The sequence below is a fragment of the Falco biarmicus genome, chromosome 4 (assembly GCF_023638135.1).
Source record: "Falco biarmicus isolate bFalBia1 chromosome 4, bFalBia1.pri, whole genome shotgun sequence".
Lineage (NCBI taxonomy): Eukaryota > Metazoa > Chordata > Aves > Falconiformes > Falconidae > Falco > Falco biarmicus.
Window position 1 is genome coordinate 34357771 of NC_079291.1, and position 14605 is coordinate 34372375.

The window sequence follows — 14605 nt, forward strand, 5'->3', positions numbered from 1 at the left end:
AGTTCTCAATACACAAGGTTTTGCTGCAGAACAAAAACATTTATGGCATCCTAGAATGAAGGGAGAGAAAGATGTTGATAGGAGAAGAAACAGAGCATGCTGCTTTCATTCATGTAGTGATGTCAATGCCTGCAGTGGTAGTTGCTCTGACCTGTAGAGACTCAAAGCTGGAGTGTTTTCACAGAAATCTGCTTTACAAAAAGAACCTCTGGCAATTCACTAATATTTCCACAGCAGGATAGCCAATTCAAGGAATCTATACCAGAAAAGGCTGAAAGGAGGTGGGGAAGGGGCAGGTGTCTTAAGAAGAGAAAAACATCTATCCATCAGAATCATAAGCAGTCTCCAGCACAAGCGTATTTGTGAAACAACCCAAATCAGACTGCAGAGCCAAAGACAAACAGACCTCCTGCACTGGTGAGAAAAACAACAGGATTATACCTAGAGCCTAAGCTCACATTTTACAGCAGTGGGAAAAGGTTTTGAAAAACTGACAGAAAAACTTGATCAAGCTGCTTTTCCCCCAAGACTTGCATACTGATAACAACTATAAATAGCTGGAGTAGCACATTGTTTAACAAGCCACAGCAAGATGGTCCATGTTTGAAAACAGAACATTCTTTTTCTTCCTCAAGTCCTCCATTATTACTGCAGCAGTCCTCCGGTTCAGCCATCAGTTTTCTATATACTACCATCACCATATAGACTACAAACATCCTTTTTATTATCTGTACATCATGTACTAAAACGCTAAGAACAAGCAGGGAAACAAAGACAAAATCCTGCCCTATGGCATGCAACTATATTCCAAATAGTGTAAAAACAGCTCTAGGTTTTGGGGGGGAAGGGGGGGGGGGTGTTGGTAACCTTTCTTCATTTGCAGGACTGAAGAAACAGGGTATCTTATTACCCTCGCCTGCTAGAAAATGGTGCCTGTATTTTGGTAAAATAAAGCTGTTGACGTGTGCAATTGTGGTCATTATTAGGGCGATCACGTTGTTTTCATTCATTCATTCAGGATTTGCTAGAGGATGTCAGCTTCTGCAGCAGCAGCTGGCTTGACCTGGAGGAGGGGGAACAAATTCCTCGCAGCGCATACAGATTACAGGGTGCATTTCTTGACGGACCATTTATGATTTTATACATTGCACTCAATTAAACCAAATCAAGCCATGTATGCTGCTAACGTGGTTCACCATGAGGCAAGCTCAAGCAAGTTTAATGACAGAAAAGTCATTCGGTACTAATTTACAGTCTGATTTATTAAGGCTAAAATAGCCCACAGATGAAGAAGCCTGGAACCACTTTCTAAAATTAAAGTTTCCCCTCCAACAAAAAATTAATGTGTAATAATAAAATACTTCACAGCTTTGCAGTGTTTTTCCCTGCTTGCAGGTAACTGCCCACATTTCTCTCTCTTCCATACACCTTAAGCATAGACCTTTATACACTGCACCACTACAATGTTTTCCTCCAGGTTCCCATAATGAAATAACATCGCTATTCATATGCACCTATTTTTTTGTTTGTTTTGCCTAGTTTCCCATTAGCACTTTCCAAAGGTTAAAGAGGGAGGAAAATAAGGAAGCCTACATTTAGTACTTCACACAGTAGGAAACACATCTTTAAAATTTTAAGTAGAGCTTGGATGAAGCAAGACCACTGAAGCTCAGTTCCATTTTCAAGCATGCAAAAACTTCTGCATAAACAGATGATCTTTTTGAGTAGTTATAAAGTATCTCTGTTCAGATTACAACAGAACCCATTTGGTCATCTGCATAAGCACAGATACTGTATAGGGTAAATTAACTCCACGCATAACTGGCAGGGACATTTTGCTCGTTTGCAAAACATTGCCCGTGTCCCAGGATCATTCTGATGACAGATTTGCCAGAGTTACAAATACTACAGATTGTAAGGTTTTGCTACACATTACAACGCGGGGCGAGGGGAGGGGAGGGGGGGGGGGGGGGGAGGTAGCAGATTCCACTGCTACAAAACACGTTGGCAACGAACACAGACCACAATTTGCCACAGAAATGAAACACAGTAAGACTTAAGGGACAGAACAAGCCAGGGGTATTGAACCACACTGAACCCAGAAAGAGATGATGTGCGATATCTGATAGCTGCAGCAGGATAACATAAAAAGTGCATTTAGTCCGATTCATTCAGCTGCTAAAGTGATGGGGGAAGGCAGAGGGAGCGGGGGAGGTAAGATGGCCACTGCCACTTTAACACATTCAATAATTTAACAGACAACCTGACGCAGGTTAAGTTGGACTTGCTGGGAATCAATTTTACATTTTAAACTTTGCAGGCCTATTTTGGCTACGTTGGGATTTTAATTTTTTTAAAACACAGTCTCAAGGACTCAGTATTGAGTATCACAAGGACTCAGACTGTGTTATTTGTTTTTAAGCATCTCAATATGGGAATTTCTCTTTTATTTTGGGGTCTCTACCTGAGAACACTACATATTTTAACCCAAGACGTTATAAAAACGCAAGTTTTAAGAAACCGAGCTGTGCAGAAAGGAAGCGCGTCTGAGGCTCGGTTTTCACACACTCGCAAGAACTGGACTGTGACACCCCAGATACGAGTTTAACCCATTAGCCACCCGCACGACATTATTACACCTGTAGACAGGGAAGCGGGTTAGTTTTAGACGCGTCCCCCCATTACCTCCGCTCCCCCAGCCCGTGCTGAGGGGCCGGGGCGCTGCCGCTGGGGCCCCGGCGCCTGCCCTCCGCGGCGGGGCCGGCCGGGCCGGGGGGGCCGCCAGCGGCACCCCAGGGCGGGGGGCGGCGGGGGGGCTCCTCCCCGCGCCGCTCCGCCGGGGCGGCACTTCCTCCCGGTGCCGGTGCAGGGGGAGGCCAGGGGTGTTTTTCCAGGCTGGATCTCCACCTCGCCCGAGGAGGTGGATGACATTTAAGAGCTCGCCCCCGTGCCCGGGGGAAGGCGGCGGGACGAGGTGCTTTCGCCCGCCCGGCAGCCCTCCTGGCAGGGGAAGGTTTAGCGCTTACCCTCGCCCCTCCGCCCCTGCTGAAGGCTCTCGCCGGGCCGGGCCGCAGTCCCACGGGCTCCCACCCTCTCTGGCCCCGGGGCGGACCGGGCGCAACCCCACACACGGCGCGGAGCCGAGGCCGGGGGCGCCCGGAGGCAAAGCGGCCTCAGCCCCGCCAGCACCCCCGGGGAAGAGGGACGCCGGCTTATGTCCCGGTGCTTTACCTCTGTACACCGGGGAGCTGGGGCTCCGTCTCTCAGGTGAGCTGCTCCTCCTGCTGCCGCCGCCGCTCTCCGGCGAGCGCCGCTGCCTGCCCTTCACCCTGCCCGGCTCCGCCGCGCCGCCTCCCACCGCCAACGGCGGCGTCGCGCTGGGCGGCGGCGGGCTGCCTCCGCCGCGACCCCCGCCGCCGCCCCCCGGCCCCGCCGTATTGCTGCCCACCGAGGCGGACGGGGACCGGGTCGGGCTGTGCTGGTTGCCCCGCAGGAGCTGGTACGGGACGGTCGCTCGGATGGGCTGGAGCAGCCGGCTGGTCCCCGCCGCACCTCCCCCGGCGCCGTTACCGGGGCCCCCGGCCGTGCCGCCGCCGGCAGTCGGGGAGCCGGCGGCGCCGCGCCTCATCCTCTGCGGCGTGGGCTGGTGGTGGGACGGGGGGGTCTGCGAGGAGCTAGACGAGGAGGACATGGCGGGGGATGCGCAGGACCCTGCGGGTCACTCGCTCCGGCGGCTGCGGGGGGCCCGGGCTCGGCCCCCGGCGCCCCGCATGCACGAGCCACGGGGGGAGGGGGGAAGGAGGGAGGGGGCGGGGCGGGACAAGCGCTTCACGGCCCGAGGGAGTCTCCGCGCCGCCTGCCCAGCTGCCCCCGGCGCTTCCTATCGGCGACGGCGGCTGCTCCCACGCCAGGCTCTGGCCATCGCTGCCCGCCCCAGCGTCGTGGGCACGGGGGCGCTGCCGAGCCACGCGGCCGCTCACATCGTACAGCGCTGCCGGCTCGGGGCGGCCGGCGGCGGGGCGCGACGAGGGCGCACGCAGCCGGAGGGGGTAGGATGGGGAAAGGGGGAGGCGCTCGCAGCCAGCTCCTGCTCCTGCCCCCGCCAGCGCCCGGCAGCCGCAGCCAGCACCATCCGCTCCCCGCGCCGCCCTGCCTCCGAATGGCAACGCGCAGCCCCGACGCCCGGCCGCGACAGGCAGGGGCGGCAGCACGCGCGCCTATTGGGCGCCACCACCGCGCCAGCGCAGGCTCCATTGCCCAGCGGCCCCGTCGCTCTCCGCTCTCAACCAATGGCAGCGCGGGGCCGCGCGGCGGGGGGTGGGGCGGCGCGGCGGGGCGGGCCCGCCGGCGGCGGGGAGGCGGGCTGAGGGAAGTGGGATGTGGCAGGGGCGGGGAGGCGGCCCCGGGGCGCTGGGCCCGCGTGCTGCCCGCGGGGGCGGTGCTGCGCCCGTCGGTGCGGGGAGGGCGGGCGCGCGGCCTGCGCCGGCACGTGGCCCCGGCGCTGTCGGTCTGCGGCGGCCGCTGCGGGGGCCGAGAGGCGGCCGAGAGGCGGCCTGGCCGGGCGGGGCCGCGGGGCCCGTCGCGCTTCTCTCCCGGGGCTGCGGCCCGTTTCTCCCCGCAGAGCTGCCGCCGCCCGGGCGGCCTCCGGGAGGCGCTGCGGTGGGGTGCCCGCGCCGGCGGGGCCGAGGGGGTGGGCAGCTGGGCTGCTTGGCAGGGGGCGGAAAGGGAGAACGTCAGCTCCCGGGCGGCCTGACCCGCGAAGGGGCCAAGATAAGCCCTTGAGTTTGAAGTCGATGTCAGGAGGATACCGACTCGGTACGAAGGGGAGCGGGTACCTGAGCCAAGGCTCGCAGTCGCCCCCATCCCGGGCGATGCGCTGCTTCCCGGCTTCCCCCGCTCCCGTGCGGGGAAGGTGCAGAAACAGGGCCAGAGTTACCCGCGGTGAACTTTGTTCACATCCATCCATGTGACTGTCAAGCCTTTACAGTAATTTTCTTTTTGCCAAAAGATCAAGATGTTCTTCAAATTCCAGTGAAGTGTAGTCTCAGCATTTCGTAGAAGTGTATATGGAATTTGTATGAATTTTTTGCTCATGTAGATCCAAAAACCCTTCCCGGAGAATGTCAAGAGGAAAATAAAAAGTTGTACAGTAGTATTAAGAAAAGTGCTTTTGTTCTAGGAGAAAGCTCCCAGTAGATGAATTGATAACACGAGACAATGGGACAGAAAGAAAATAAAGGTTGAGTAGCTTAATAGCTAAGAAGATAAATGTCTATAAGATCAGAAAGATAAATTCAGCTGAGTCCATCAAGAGAGCAGTATTTATGTTGGATCTGACAAAAATAGGATGCTAATGGAGGTTAAGGAAAAATGCAGCGAGTCCTGCTTAGTGGAGGAAGCCAGCTCAGTGTGACAGCCTCTCAGAGTGCTGGCTTTAAAAGAACAAAAAGGATGGAGAACATAGATAGAAGTAGAATGGGTGGTATTTAACAACCTGTAATCTACTATATAAGACACTGCCTTCCAGTTCATCAGTAATCAAGAAAAAAGGGTCACAAAATTAACTCTGTCCCACGCACTCTTTTTAATTATATGATACACTTCTAGCACACTTCGATTACTACTCTCACTCTATACTTACAAAGCTGTCCGTACCTACCTAGCTTATCCCTTGGTAGGCCAGGAACCGGTCAACAGTAACAATGAGAAAGCGTATTCTAGGAAAATGCTTTTGTTCATGGGCTGTTAACGAGACTTTGTTTGCACTAGCACCGTGTGCTGCAGTCACTGTGGTTATGCTACAGAAAGAGTTGGAATAATACGCCCTACATCCACATGAACATGTGCTTGGCCAACAAAGCCACTCATGTAAATTAATTTTAAGAAAAAACATCATGTATTTTTCCATTAGTCCAGTCTTTCTTTTTTCCTACTAGCATGAGCCAAATTTGTTTGTATAACTGTGGTGTAGAGACTTATTCCCCCAAGGCTTTTGCACCGTGCTTAATCACAGTTTATGAAGTCTATCTAGTTTATTTTTCCTGCTTCACTGCACTGGGATCAAAATGGCTGGAAAGCATTCACCTGTAGAGGTAGTCTGCCCACACTAACATCGGTAGTGTTTTAAACAGTAAGCACACTTTTTTTGTATCTGTAACTTTGTTGGATAACAGTGCTGATACGGTAACATCTTATAGACCGAAAATCATTTGGTGATTTTGATGCGAGAGAAGGTACGTCTTTGACTAGGGCAATAGCTGATACTTTGCAGCTATTGACAGTGCTCAGGCTTACAGCAGACTAAAATAAAGAGGAACTGGTATAACTCTTGGATTTAGCTGTTCAGACACTATTCTACAATGCCTGCAGGTACTTCTACCACATTCTTTCCCATCAAAACAAGTGGGATATTTGTATAGGAGGAAGAGATGCATAAAGACAAGGTAAACGTGCAACGTGAAGAAAATCCCGCAAGCCCCATAACAGCAACAATAAAACCCAAACCATAAGACATGGCAGTGTAAAATACCAGTAGCAAGTCTTCCTTTCCAAACAAGCGTGGGACCTTGCCGCAACCTTACAGTCCAAACATCACCTTCAAGGCAAGCGGAGAGGAAAAGATCCACTGGGGCCGCCTCTAGTCAAACTGTTACCAGACACATCGACAGCTGTACAGGGGAGGCTTCGCTCCCCAAAAGTTATTTCTGTCTTCATCCCCTTCTTAACTAGAATTAGCATACATAGTGTAACAACACCGTGCCATGTGCCCAGGAAACTGATTTCGGAAGAGATGAAGGAAATATTCTTCTTTATTTTAAAGCGGTATGCCAACTGCTGAATTTTTCATTATGTTTTTGGTCCAGGTTTCAGAGTACTTCCCTCAGGGAATACCATTGTTCTGTAATATTCACAGGATACAACAGGGAAAGTGAAGCAAAACCAGCTCCTATCAGAATCTTCGTATCTTTCAAAAACCCATGTGTGCCTTAAATACCTTGAGATAACTTTTCAAAAGCCACATAAGAGGCATTTCTTGCTTCTCATTACTATTTTAAGAAACTACCTCATCAGATGGGATGTGCTTAACGGAGTTTACACTGGAGGTAACGGGTATTTCTGAAACTTAAATCCTTCCGCGAGACACAGGCGCAGCTTCTGGGAGAGACATCCTGAAAGCAGTAGAAATTATACATCACAGCAAGAGCGTGGGAGCAAGGGAGTGAACTCAAGGAGTAGGGCAACAACAGGCAAGTGTGGAGCAAAGCTACACACATTTCTCCCACTATTATCAGTTGCTAATGGGTTCATCTCTTGAGGGCAGAAACAGGTTTACTTGAGTATCATGAGCCACAGAAACAGAGGTTTCAGCAGTCACTATACACAGTGCAATCCTAATGCTTACTTTGTTCCTACTTCAGGGTTTTAGAGAGGAAAAAAGCTCTTCAGATCTGGACATGTCTTTTGTTTCTAAGCGCTTGCCTGGGCATAAGGCCATGAATACTGCACTCCCAGTGTATCTACCTGGTTGTTTCATTATTTTTATGTCTCGCTTATCTCCCTCTATGTTTTCTTTGCTGCCCTTTGCCCACTCCACTTAGAATCAAGTCCTTTGTGACCATCCCTGGGGTTTTCACACAGCACCTAACACAAAACAGTAATGAGAAAGGGTGCATTCATCTTCGTGTATCATTGGATCCATTCCCTGTACCCTGTATTTCACTTATTTGTAAAGAATATTACATTTGTATTGAGAATATTACATTTGGGAAGAGAAAAATAACAAGATGAAGTACTTACATCCCTGTAATATTCTGAAAGAGACAACTAGAAATCATGAGCTGTGGCCGAAGACTAGAGCAACCCCAAACAATCCAAGGTACAGCTCTCCAGTAACAATACTAAGCTTGCCACTGTGCACTTGCCGCATCCCTAGGCGGGAACGGGAGCACCACCTGTAGTTAGGGCCCCCATGTGAAATGCTGCTATTGGGCACTGAATAGCTCTGCTGAAGCAGGAGTGGCACATTTTCCTAGAAAATGTCTGTCTCAGGCTGTGGAGGTGTTGGTTTAGGGTTTGGCCTATTTTGCCTTTAAAAAAAGTTCTAGCTAGAACAAGCCAGTCATGGGAAAAACAAAATACATGGAATTATTTTTACTACAGGTTTTTTTGACAGCTGGACATCATCTTCATCAACCACACTGCATCTTCTCACAGCTCCCAGATGTTCTGTGGCACGGATATGACCTCTGCAGATCAGCTGAGCACTTTCAGTCCACAGGCTTTTTGGAATTTACCTTGCAGTTGTGCCCTTGAATTCTCCAGGGCTGCTGAGGCAGAGTCATCCCCACTGCTGGATTTGTTGGCAGTCACCAGGGAAGAGATTGGAGTAGAGAGGTGTAGGTGAAATGCAGAGGAGTGAGAAATGGGAAAAGACATTTAAAAAGATATTAATAAGAAGGAAAGTGTTTGGGAATGGGGTAGGAGGGCCAGGATTCAGGCACAGAGAACAAAGGAGAGCAGGAGCCAAAATGGGACAGGTAAAGGCAGGCAAAACTTCTGCCTCCCCATTCAGTGCCATTTACAGCGCTTCCAACTCACGATGAGTTTCAAGTCTCTACATGCTCAAGTTATCGTCCGACAACAAAAGGAAACCCACTACTAAGGACTTACCTTCACATTGCTGATCATCCAATTTAGGGCCAGACATGTGGTCAAGCATTAGATTTCCTTTCCTCATGTCTTTGTTTTCCTGGAGATGGGGAAAAGGCATTAAGTAAACAAATGTTAGACCTATGGATTCAAAAAGTATACTAGGTCAGAGTAGTATTTATGAATACTCACAAACTGGAAAATTTCAGAATTAAGTTTAACATTGAATTTCAGCAAGAAAGGTATTCTAGTGTCATTTTAGTCAAGCTACTTCTTACTGTACCTCATTCATGCACAAGATTGTTGCTGTGAGTAAGGACTGCATAATGAACAAGCCAGGAAACTACAGAATAAGAACCGTAAGATTTTCCCTTAAGAAAATTGAATACCATTTTGGATAATTGTCTTCTTTTCCTGTCTGCCAGAAGCTTTTTTGTGATACTGAATAACTCACTTAAACCAGAACCTGCCCATTAACCATTACCTTTGTTATAACAAAATTTATCTCGTTTGGAATCAGACCTGCTGCTACATCTTTTTCTCCTCTTCAGGAAAATAGGCCAACCACTTGGGACTTTTGAATTATGTATTCCTTAGGCATCTGGTTTAGCATAAAGGCGAACGTTCAACTCACAGCTGAATTCGCCAATCCTTGTTTCTAGGCTTCTCATTCAGTCTGAAATTTTTCGTTCTATCCTTTGGTACAGGTAATTTCATTCAGCACTTTCCTTTAGCTAACAAGTCAACCGTGTCAGACCATACCCTGTGAGAAGCTGTTTTCTCCAATCAGCAGCCCTGCCCTAAGTTACTGTTCTAATTTTGGTCACTTGCCTCAATCTCCACCTCCATCCCCTTTCCCCAGTTCATCATCTGGGAAAAAAAATCCAATTTGCACAGCTAGGACCGAGACCAAGTCTTGTCACAGGAGTAGCTGACGGCTTTTGCAGGTTTGTTTTCTCTTTATTCTATTTCTAGGCAATTAGCATGAGGAGGATGCTTGTGGCCAAATTTATGTGGTTGCTGTACATCAAAGTGAAGCTGATTGAAACAGTGTAAAATGGTAAGTGTTCTGATAACCTGACATGTCAAATGTAATGGACACTTCTAGCATTTCTTACCTTAATTCCTTGTGCCACTGTCTTATCTGTAAAATATTTATTATAATAGCTAAATAATGACACACTTCATGTTGCAAAGATATAATGAAAATAATTCCTCCTATTTATAAAACAACCTCCTGCTACATCATAGAACCATCTGTGCGGAAAGAAATTATGTTTTCAGAGTAGATTAGTTACTCTATGTTAAGTATGTACAGCAGTAGCACCTGGAATTAAAAAAAGGTAGAAACAGTAAACAAATACCAGTAGAATTTGAAATGTTTATATTGTGATATTTATTGCTAATCATACAAAATATAATAAATGAAAGGAAAGGCACCATTTCATATGGGCAGTTACCTTGCTAAGGATATTAGGAAAGCACGAATGTGCTGTATAGTACTGTGATTTATATGGCATTTTACTTTTTAAATGAACAGCATCCCCTTAACGAGGTAGATTTGCAGCCATTATGATCCATTACAACAGTTATAAGTGCCTGATAGTAGAGTCCCTGACATCTTTCTGTTAAGATTTCTTGATTTGGTCTGTATCTGGGTTTTTTGTTGTCCTTTTTGGGCTACATTAATTGTGAATGCCCCTACCACCCCAGTGCCCTAGCTGTCAGGTTTGCGCTGGTGTTAGTAAGGGTACATTTTGACAATACTGATTTAAAAGGCAAATCTGAGGGTTTGGGAAATCCAGCCTCCGTTTCAGAGAGTCCTCTAGATTTCTTCTCTCTCTCTATTTATCCTAGTTTGCTTTTTCTCACAAATAAAGCCTTGTTCACCACCATCTCTGTTCCTAGGCACAACAAACAGCACCAACCTTTATTTGGAGCTTGGCACCACTGTTCCTTCCCCAGCCAAAGGGATGCTGTTGAGTGACACAGTGCACTCCACAACCACTACTGGGAAGTAAATGTGCTCTCTCTACATCTTTAAAGCAGGATAATATTCTCTTGTTAAATAGATTTTGCAGCCTGGTAAGAAGAAAAAAATGTATTAGAGCACCACATTGTTTAAATAATTTTAGGGTTTGCTTCTTTCTAAGTGACTGATACTTTTCATAAGGATGATCCATTTTGAGAGCTTCTGTGATGGGTTACAGGGACAGAGCAGAGTCACAGCACTGAGACAAAATACTGGAAATAATTATTATTTCCAGGCAGGTAATATATTCGCCTGTAGAACAGATACTTACTTGTAAATGTGGTTTCTTGGTGTGACAGCTATAAAACAGGCTTTAACAATTCACCTGATGCTAATTTACATACAATAAAAGTGCATTTACATAACACTAAGGGACAAACCTGTAAAAATGAGGAAGTATGCAGTTAGCTTAAAAGTGTACCATTGAGGTGGCATGGTATTTAAGTGAAATACATGATGCATTTCTGGTTTAACTGTATGTTTCCGTGGGTTTGTGGGTTCATGTTAGGGCCTTAATTGCATTTAAAAGCAGGTTTGGGGATGTGAAATTCCTTTGTAGCTTTTACATCCCAAATTAAAATAGAATGCAAAACTTAGGCATCATTAAAAGAGAGACAAAGGAAAGGGAACTGCTGGTAGGTCTCAGCAGCTGGGATAATTTCCCACAGGGAGAGGTGGAAACCTTATTCCATGAGTCATTTAATACCGAATAAACAAAACACTGGAGAATAAATTGTAAGGCATGATTTTTTTTGTTGTTCATTGACAGAGGGAGGGCTACTCAGCTTAATGGAGCTTTTCTTTTTTTTTAAGTTCTGCAGTAGTAGAAAGCATGGACAATATTATGGATATAGTTTGTAGTTTTTTCTCATTATTATTTTGGTTCTTGCTGTAACATAGTAAATGCATGAGTAACTTTAGCCCCTGCACCATGAAGTAAAACTTTATTGGCAAGATTGAGCCCTCAAGAGTTGCTGAAATTCAGGATCCTCTTAGAAACTGCCCATCACTGATGTACTTACATAGTGTTTTAATTACAGTTCCATAAAAAGTTTTGCACACATGACTTTCAGAGCTCCTGCTGTTAAATGTTACGCTTTAGTGACAAAGCTCTAAGGAAGGCAGCTGAGTAAGCTCTGTGTGCTGGCATGGTGTGCTCTTGGTCTCCAGTGAAATCCAGAAGACTGATAGAAGGCAACAAATAACCCCTTTGCATCGGTACAGTAGGAGCATGTCTGTAATCAAACATAATTATGGAATCACTACCAGTCAGAGCAGTTTTATTCTTGCCTGTAATCAAGAGCAGCATTATTGCAATATTTATTGTTCTCAAGAGTAATCTGAGATTTATGGGTCCTTGGAAAGAAAAGCATTATTTGGCAAATCTATCTATATGTGTTGTTCGCCCATAAAGAGAGTTCTTTCTCTAAGAGATCAGAGCAGTTCCAATGAAATACATCTTTTGGATAATTTCTTCAGATTCTTCATAGTCTTAAAGGACAAAAAGCCCACACATTACTTGAAGAAATTCTTTCCAAGCTTCTCATGTGCCATCTTTGACTGGCCAGCCAGGCAGATGTAGGCACATGTAATTTTCCTGATGCTTGACACATAATGTAACCACTACTGGTGGAGATGGAATTACTACATTCAAATAAACAGCTGAAATCAGTGTCACCATACAGAAACCAACTCTAATGTAATTGTTCAGTTGTTACAAGCCCAGGATAAAACGTCTCAAGGGAAAGACCTTCTCCTATAGTACAGAGTTATGGCTTTGGCTCTTCGAGCAGGGTGTATCTCTGTTACATGAGAAGGAACGTTAAACAGTAAATGTATTTGGAAAAAGGATATGTGAGATAACTCATCATAAGAAGTATAGAGAAAGGGAGTAAGAAGTGCAGTTAATCATGCAAGGATAGAAGAAGATGCATCTCTTAATGTTGGAAAGAAGAGGGAAAAAATTTTTTGTGACTTCTTATCTCACAAGGGGATGGAAGACAGCTCTGAATTCAGAAGTGGATGTGGGTGGGAAAACAATAGAGGCAGAAAAAGCTTGTTATTTTAGAAATGTTACCTCAAAAGGTTTGGAAACCCATCAATAAAACCACCTCAAAGCTCCTCAAGGAAATCGTGTGTTTTGTTCTACAAGTTATGTAGATGATCTGGAGGGCACAAAAGCCGATACAGACTACTCCCCATACCAAGCCTCTGTTTGTGTATATGGCGACAGTTCTGCCAAATACTTCTCAGATACAGCAGCTTTATCAGTCAGAAGGATCTAGGCTGCCATGCAAAGATAATCCTCCCAGTGGTGTGTCAGGCTTGAGGAAGGGTGTGATTATCATTCCAGAGGAGGGTAATGTGAACCTGTGCCTCCTGTTCAGCTGAGTGGTGGCTAGATCAAGGACGCTTCTGCTCTTTGCTCACTCTTTCTCTTTTTTTCTTTCTTTTTTCTTCCTTTCTTTCAGCAAACAACTTATCTTCATATTAACTTCTTGTATCATGTACATTTAAGATGTCCAGAGTGTGAACCAATGCCTCAAGGTACCGTGGTCCTGGGAAATAGATCTCCAGCTAGACCATGAGCAGTGTACCAGGTAGATGGGAGTTTCCTACCTTGGGGTGCTTGGATGGCTGCTGGCTCTGATTAGCATCTTACAATGATAGGTTTTCTTTGAAAACAGCCTAGTGGAGTCTTTCACCAGAGTGAATCAGCTCTGCTAAGCCTGGCGTTTCACGACTTCTCTACTAGCCACAGCTAGGGACACACGAAGCTCCAGCCCCCATGTAAGGGGAATTATGGCACTTCCACACCTTTGATTGAACAGGTCTTGAAGAGGGATGTTGCCTGTTCTGCCACGTCAAGGAAGCAGGTCCTCATCTAATGAAATCAGGTGTCTGATCCCCCAGGTCTCCCGAACTCCTGTGTGTCTTTTTTTTTTTTTTTTTTTTTTTTTTTTTGCAAGGGAATGACAAGCACATCAAACACCAGATGGGGGAATGATCATTCTCTAACCACATTGGGCTGTGCTTATTTATGGGTCATAATCCAGGAACGAAATATTTATGTGTGTTTGGGGTTCTGTTCTGGTCTTGCAGGTCCAGTAGCAATGACGAAATCAAGCCTGGAATTTAATACACAAAAAAACATAGAAAAGTAAGGCCAATAAAACTCAAGGTGAAACAAGTGACTGCTGCATGACAACAGCAAGTGAGCTTGATCTTTTTGAACCAGACAAATTTCTGTACTGAAACCCCTTTCCTCACTGCAGGCTGCTTAAAGGAAGGAGCAGAGGCATCTGCAACCACCTCTGTTTTGGAGATGAGGCGCCCAGTAGTCAGTCCTGCAAGAAAACACCTGGCTGGCCTTAACGAACATTATTTTCTAGAATGTTCCCTGAGCTCTGCTGGCAGGGAAGTATACCTGCCTTGTAAGGGAGAACATAAAGAGGCAGTTCTCAAACAGCACATGGTTTCACTTACAAAAGCTTTCCTTAAGGGCAGAATTAATTATATATCATACAGATCTATTATATATTCTGTTTATACAATTATAAAGCATTATGGTTAATTAGCTGTGGTGCAGAGTCCTGAAGCAGAGTCTGGTTAGAGAATAAACAAAATGCTCAGTCAGCTGCGACAGCGTTTAACAGCTTGCACTTTCACATCACCTTTCACACTGAACTCCCTTGAAGTGATTTGTAAGTTATGCAATCCAGGGGGCTTGAGTTTGGGGTTTTGGGTTTTTTTGGTTTTATATAAAATTAGAATATGCTGATCTGAAATGGCCTGGGATTCTCATGCCTTTAAGAAATTAAATTTAAATATTCCCTAACCAACTTCAATTCAACTGTTTTTCCCGTTTACTGTCATAGCACCTGGGTGACCTAGTGGTTAACTGTGATCCTGTTATGTCTGGCA

General features: G+C 46.4%; 1 protein-coding gene and 1 long non-coding RNA gene across 5 annotated transcripts in view; one reads left to right on the plus strand and one right to left on the minus strand.

Annotated features, from left to right (window-relative positions):
• Positions 1–4180, minus strand: part of GLCCI1 (glucocorticoid induced 1) — a 58385-nt gene extending 54205 nt beyond the window's left edge. The window contains exon 1 of one of the 4 annotated variants that reach the window (XM_056338752.1): positions 3232–4180. In XM_056338752.1, the coding sequence (XP_056194727.1) occupies positions 3232–3691 (460 nt within the window). In that variant the 5' untranslated portion in view covers positions 3692–4180. The remainder of the gene's footprint in view (positions 1–3231) is intronic. The other 3 variants (XM_056338753.1, XM_056338750.1, XM_056338751.1) reach the window with 3 other exon arrangements.
• LOC130149286 (uncharacterized) lies at positions 1967–12802 on the plus strand. Its single transcript, XR_008821851.1, has 3 exons — positions 1967–3267; positions 9625–9709; positions 10558–12802. It is a non-coding gene; the product is annotated as an uncharacterized LOC130149286 (long non-coding RNA).
• Positions 12803–14605: the final 1803 nt, after the last annotated feature.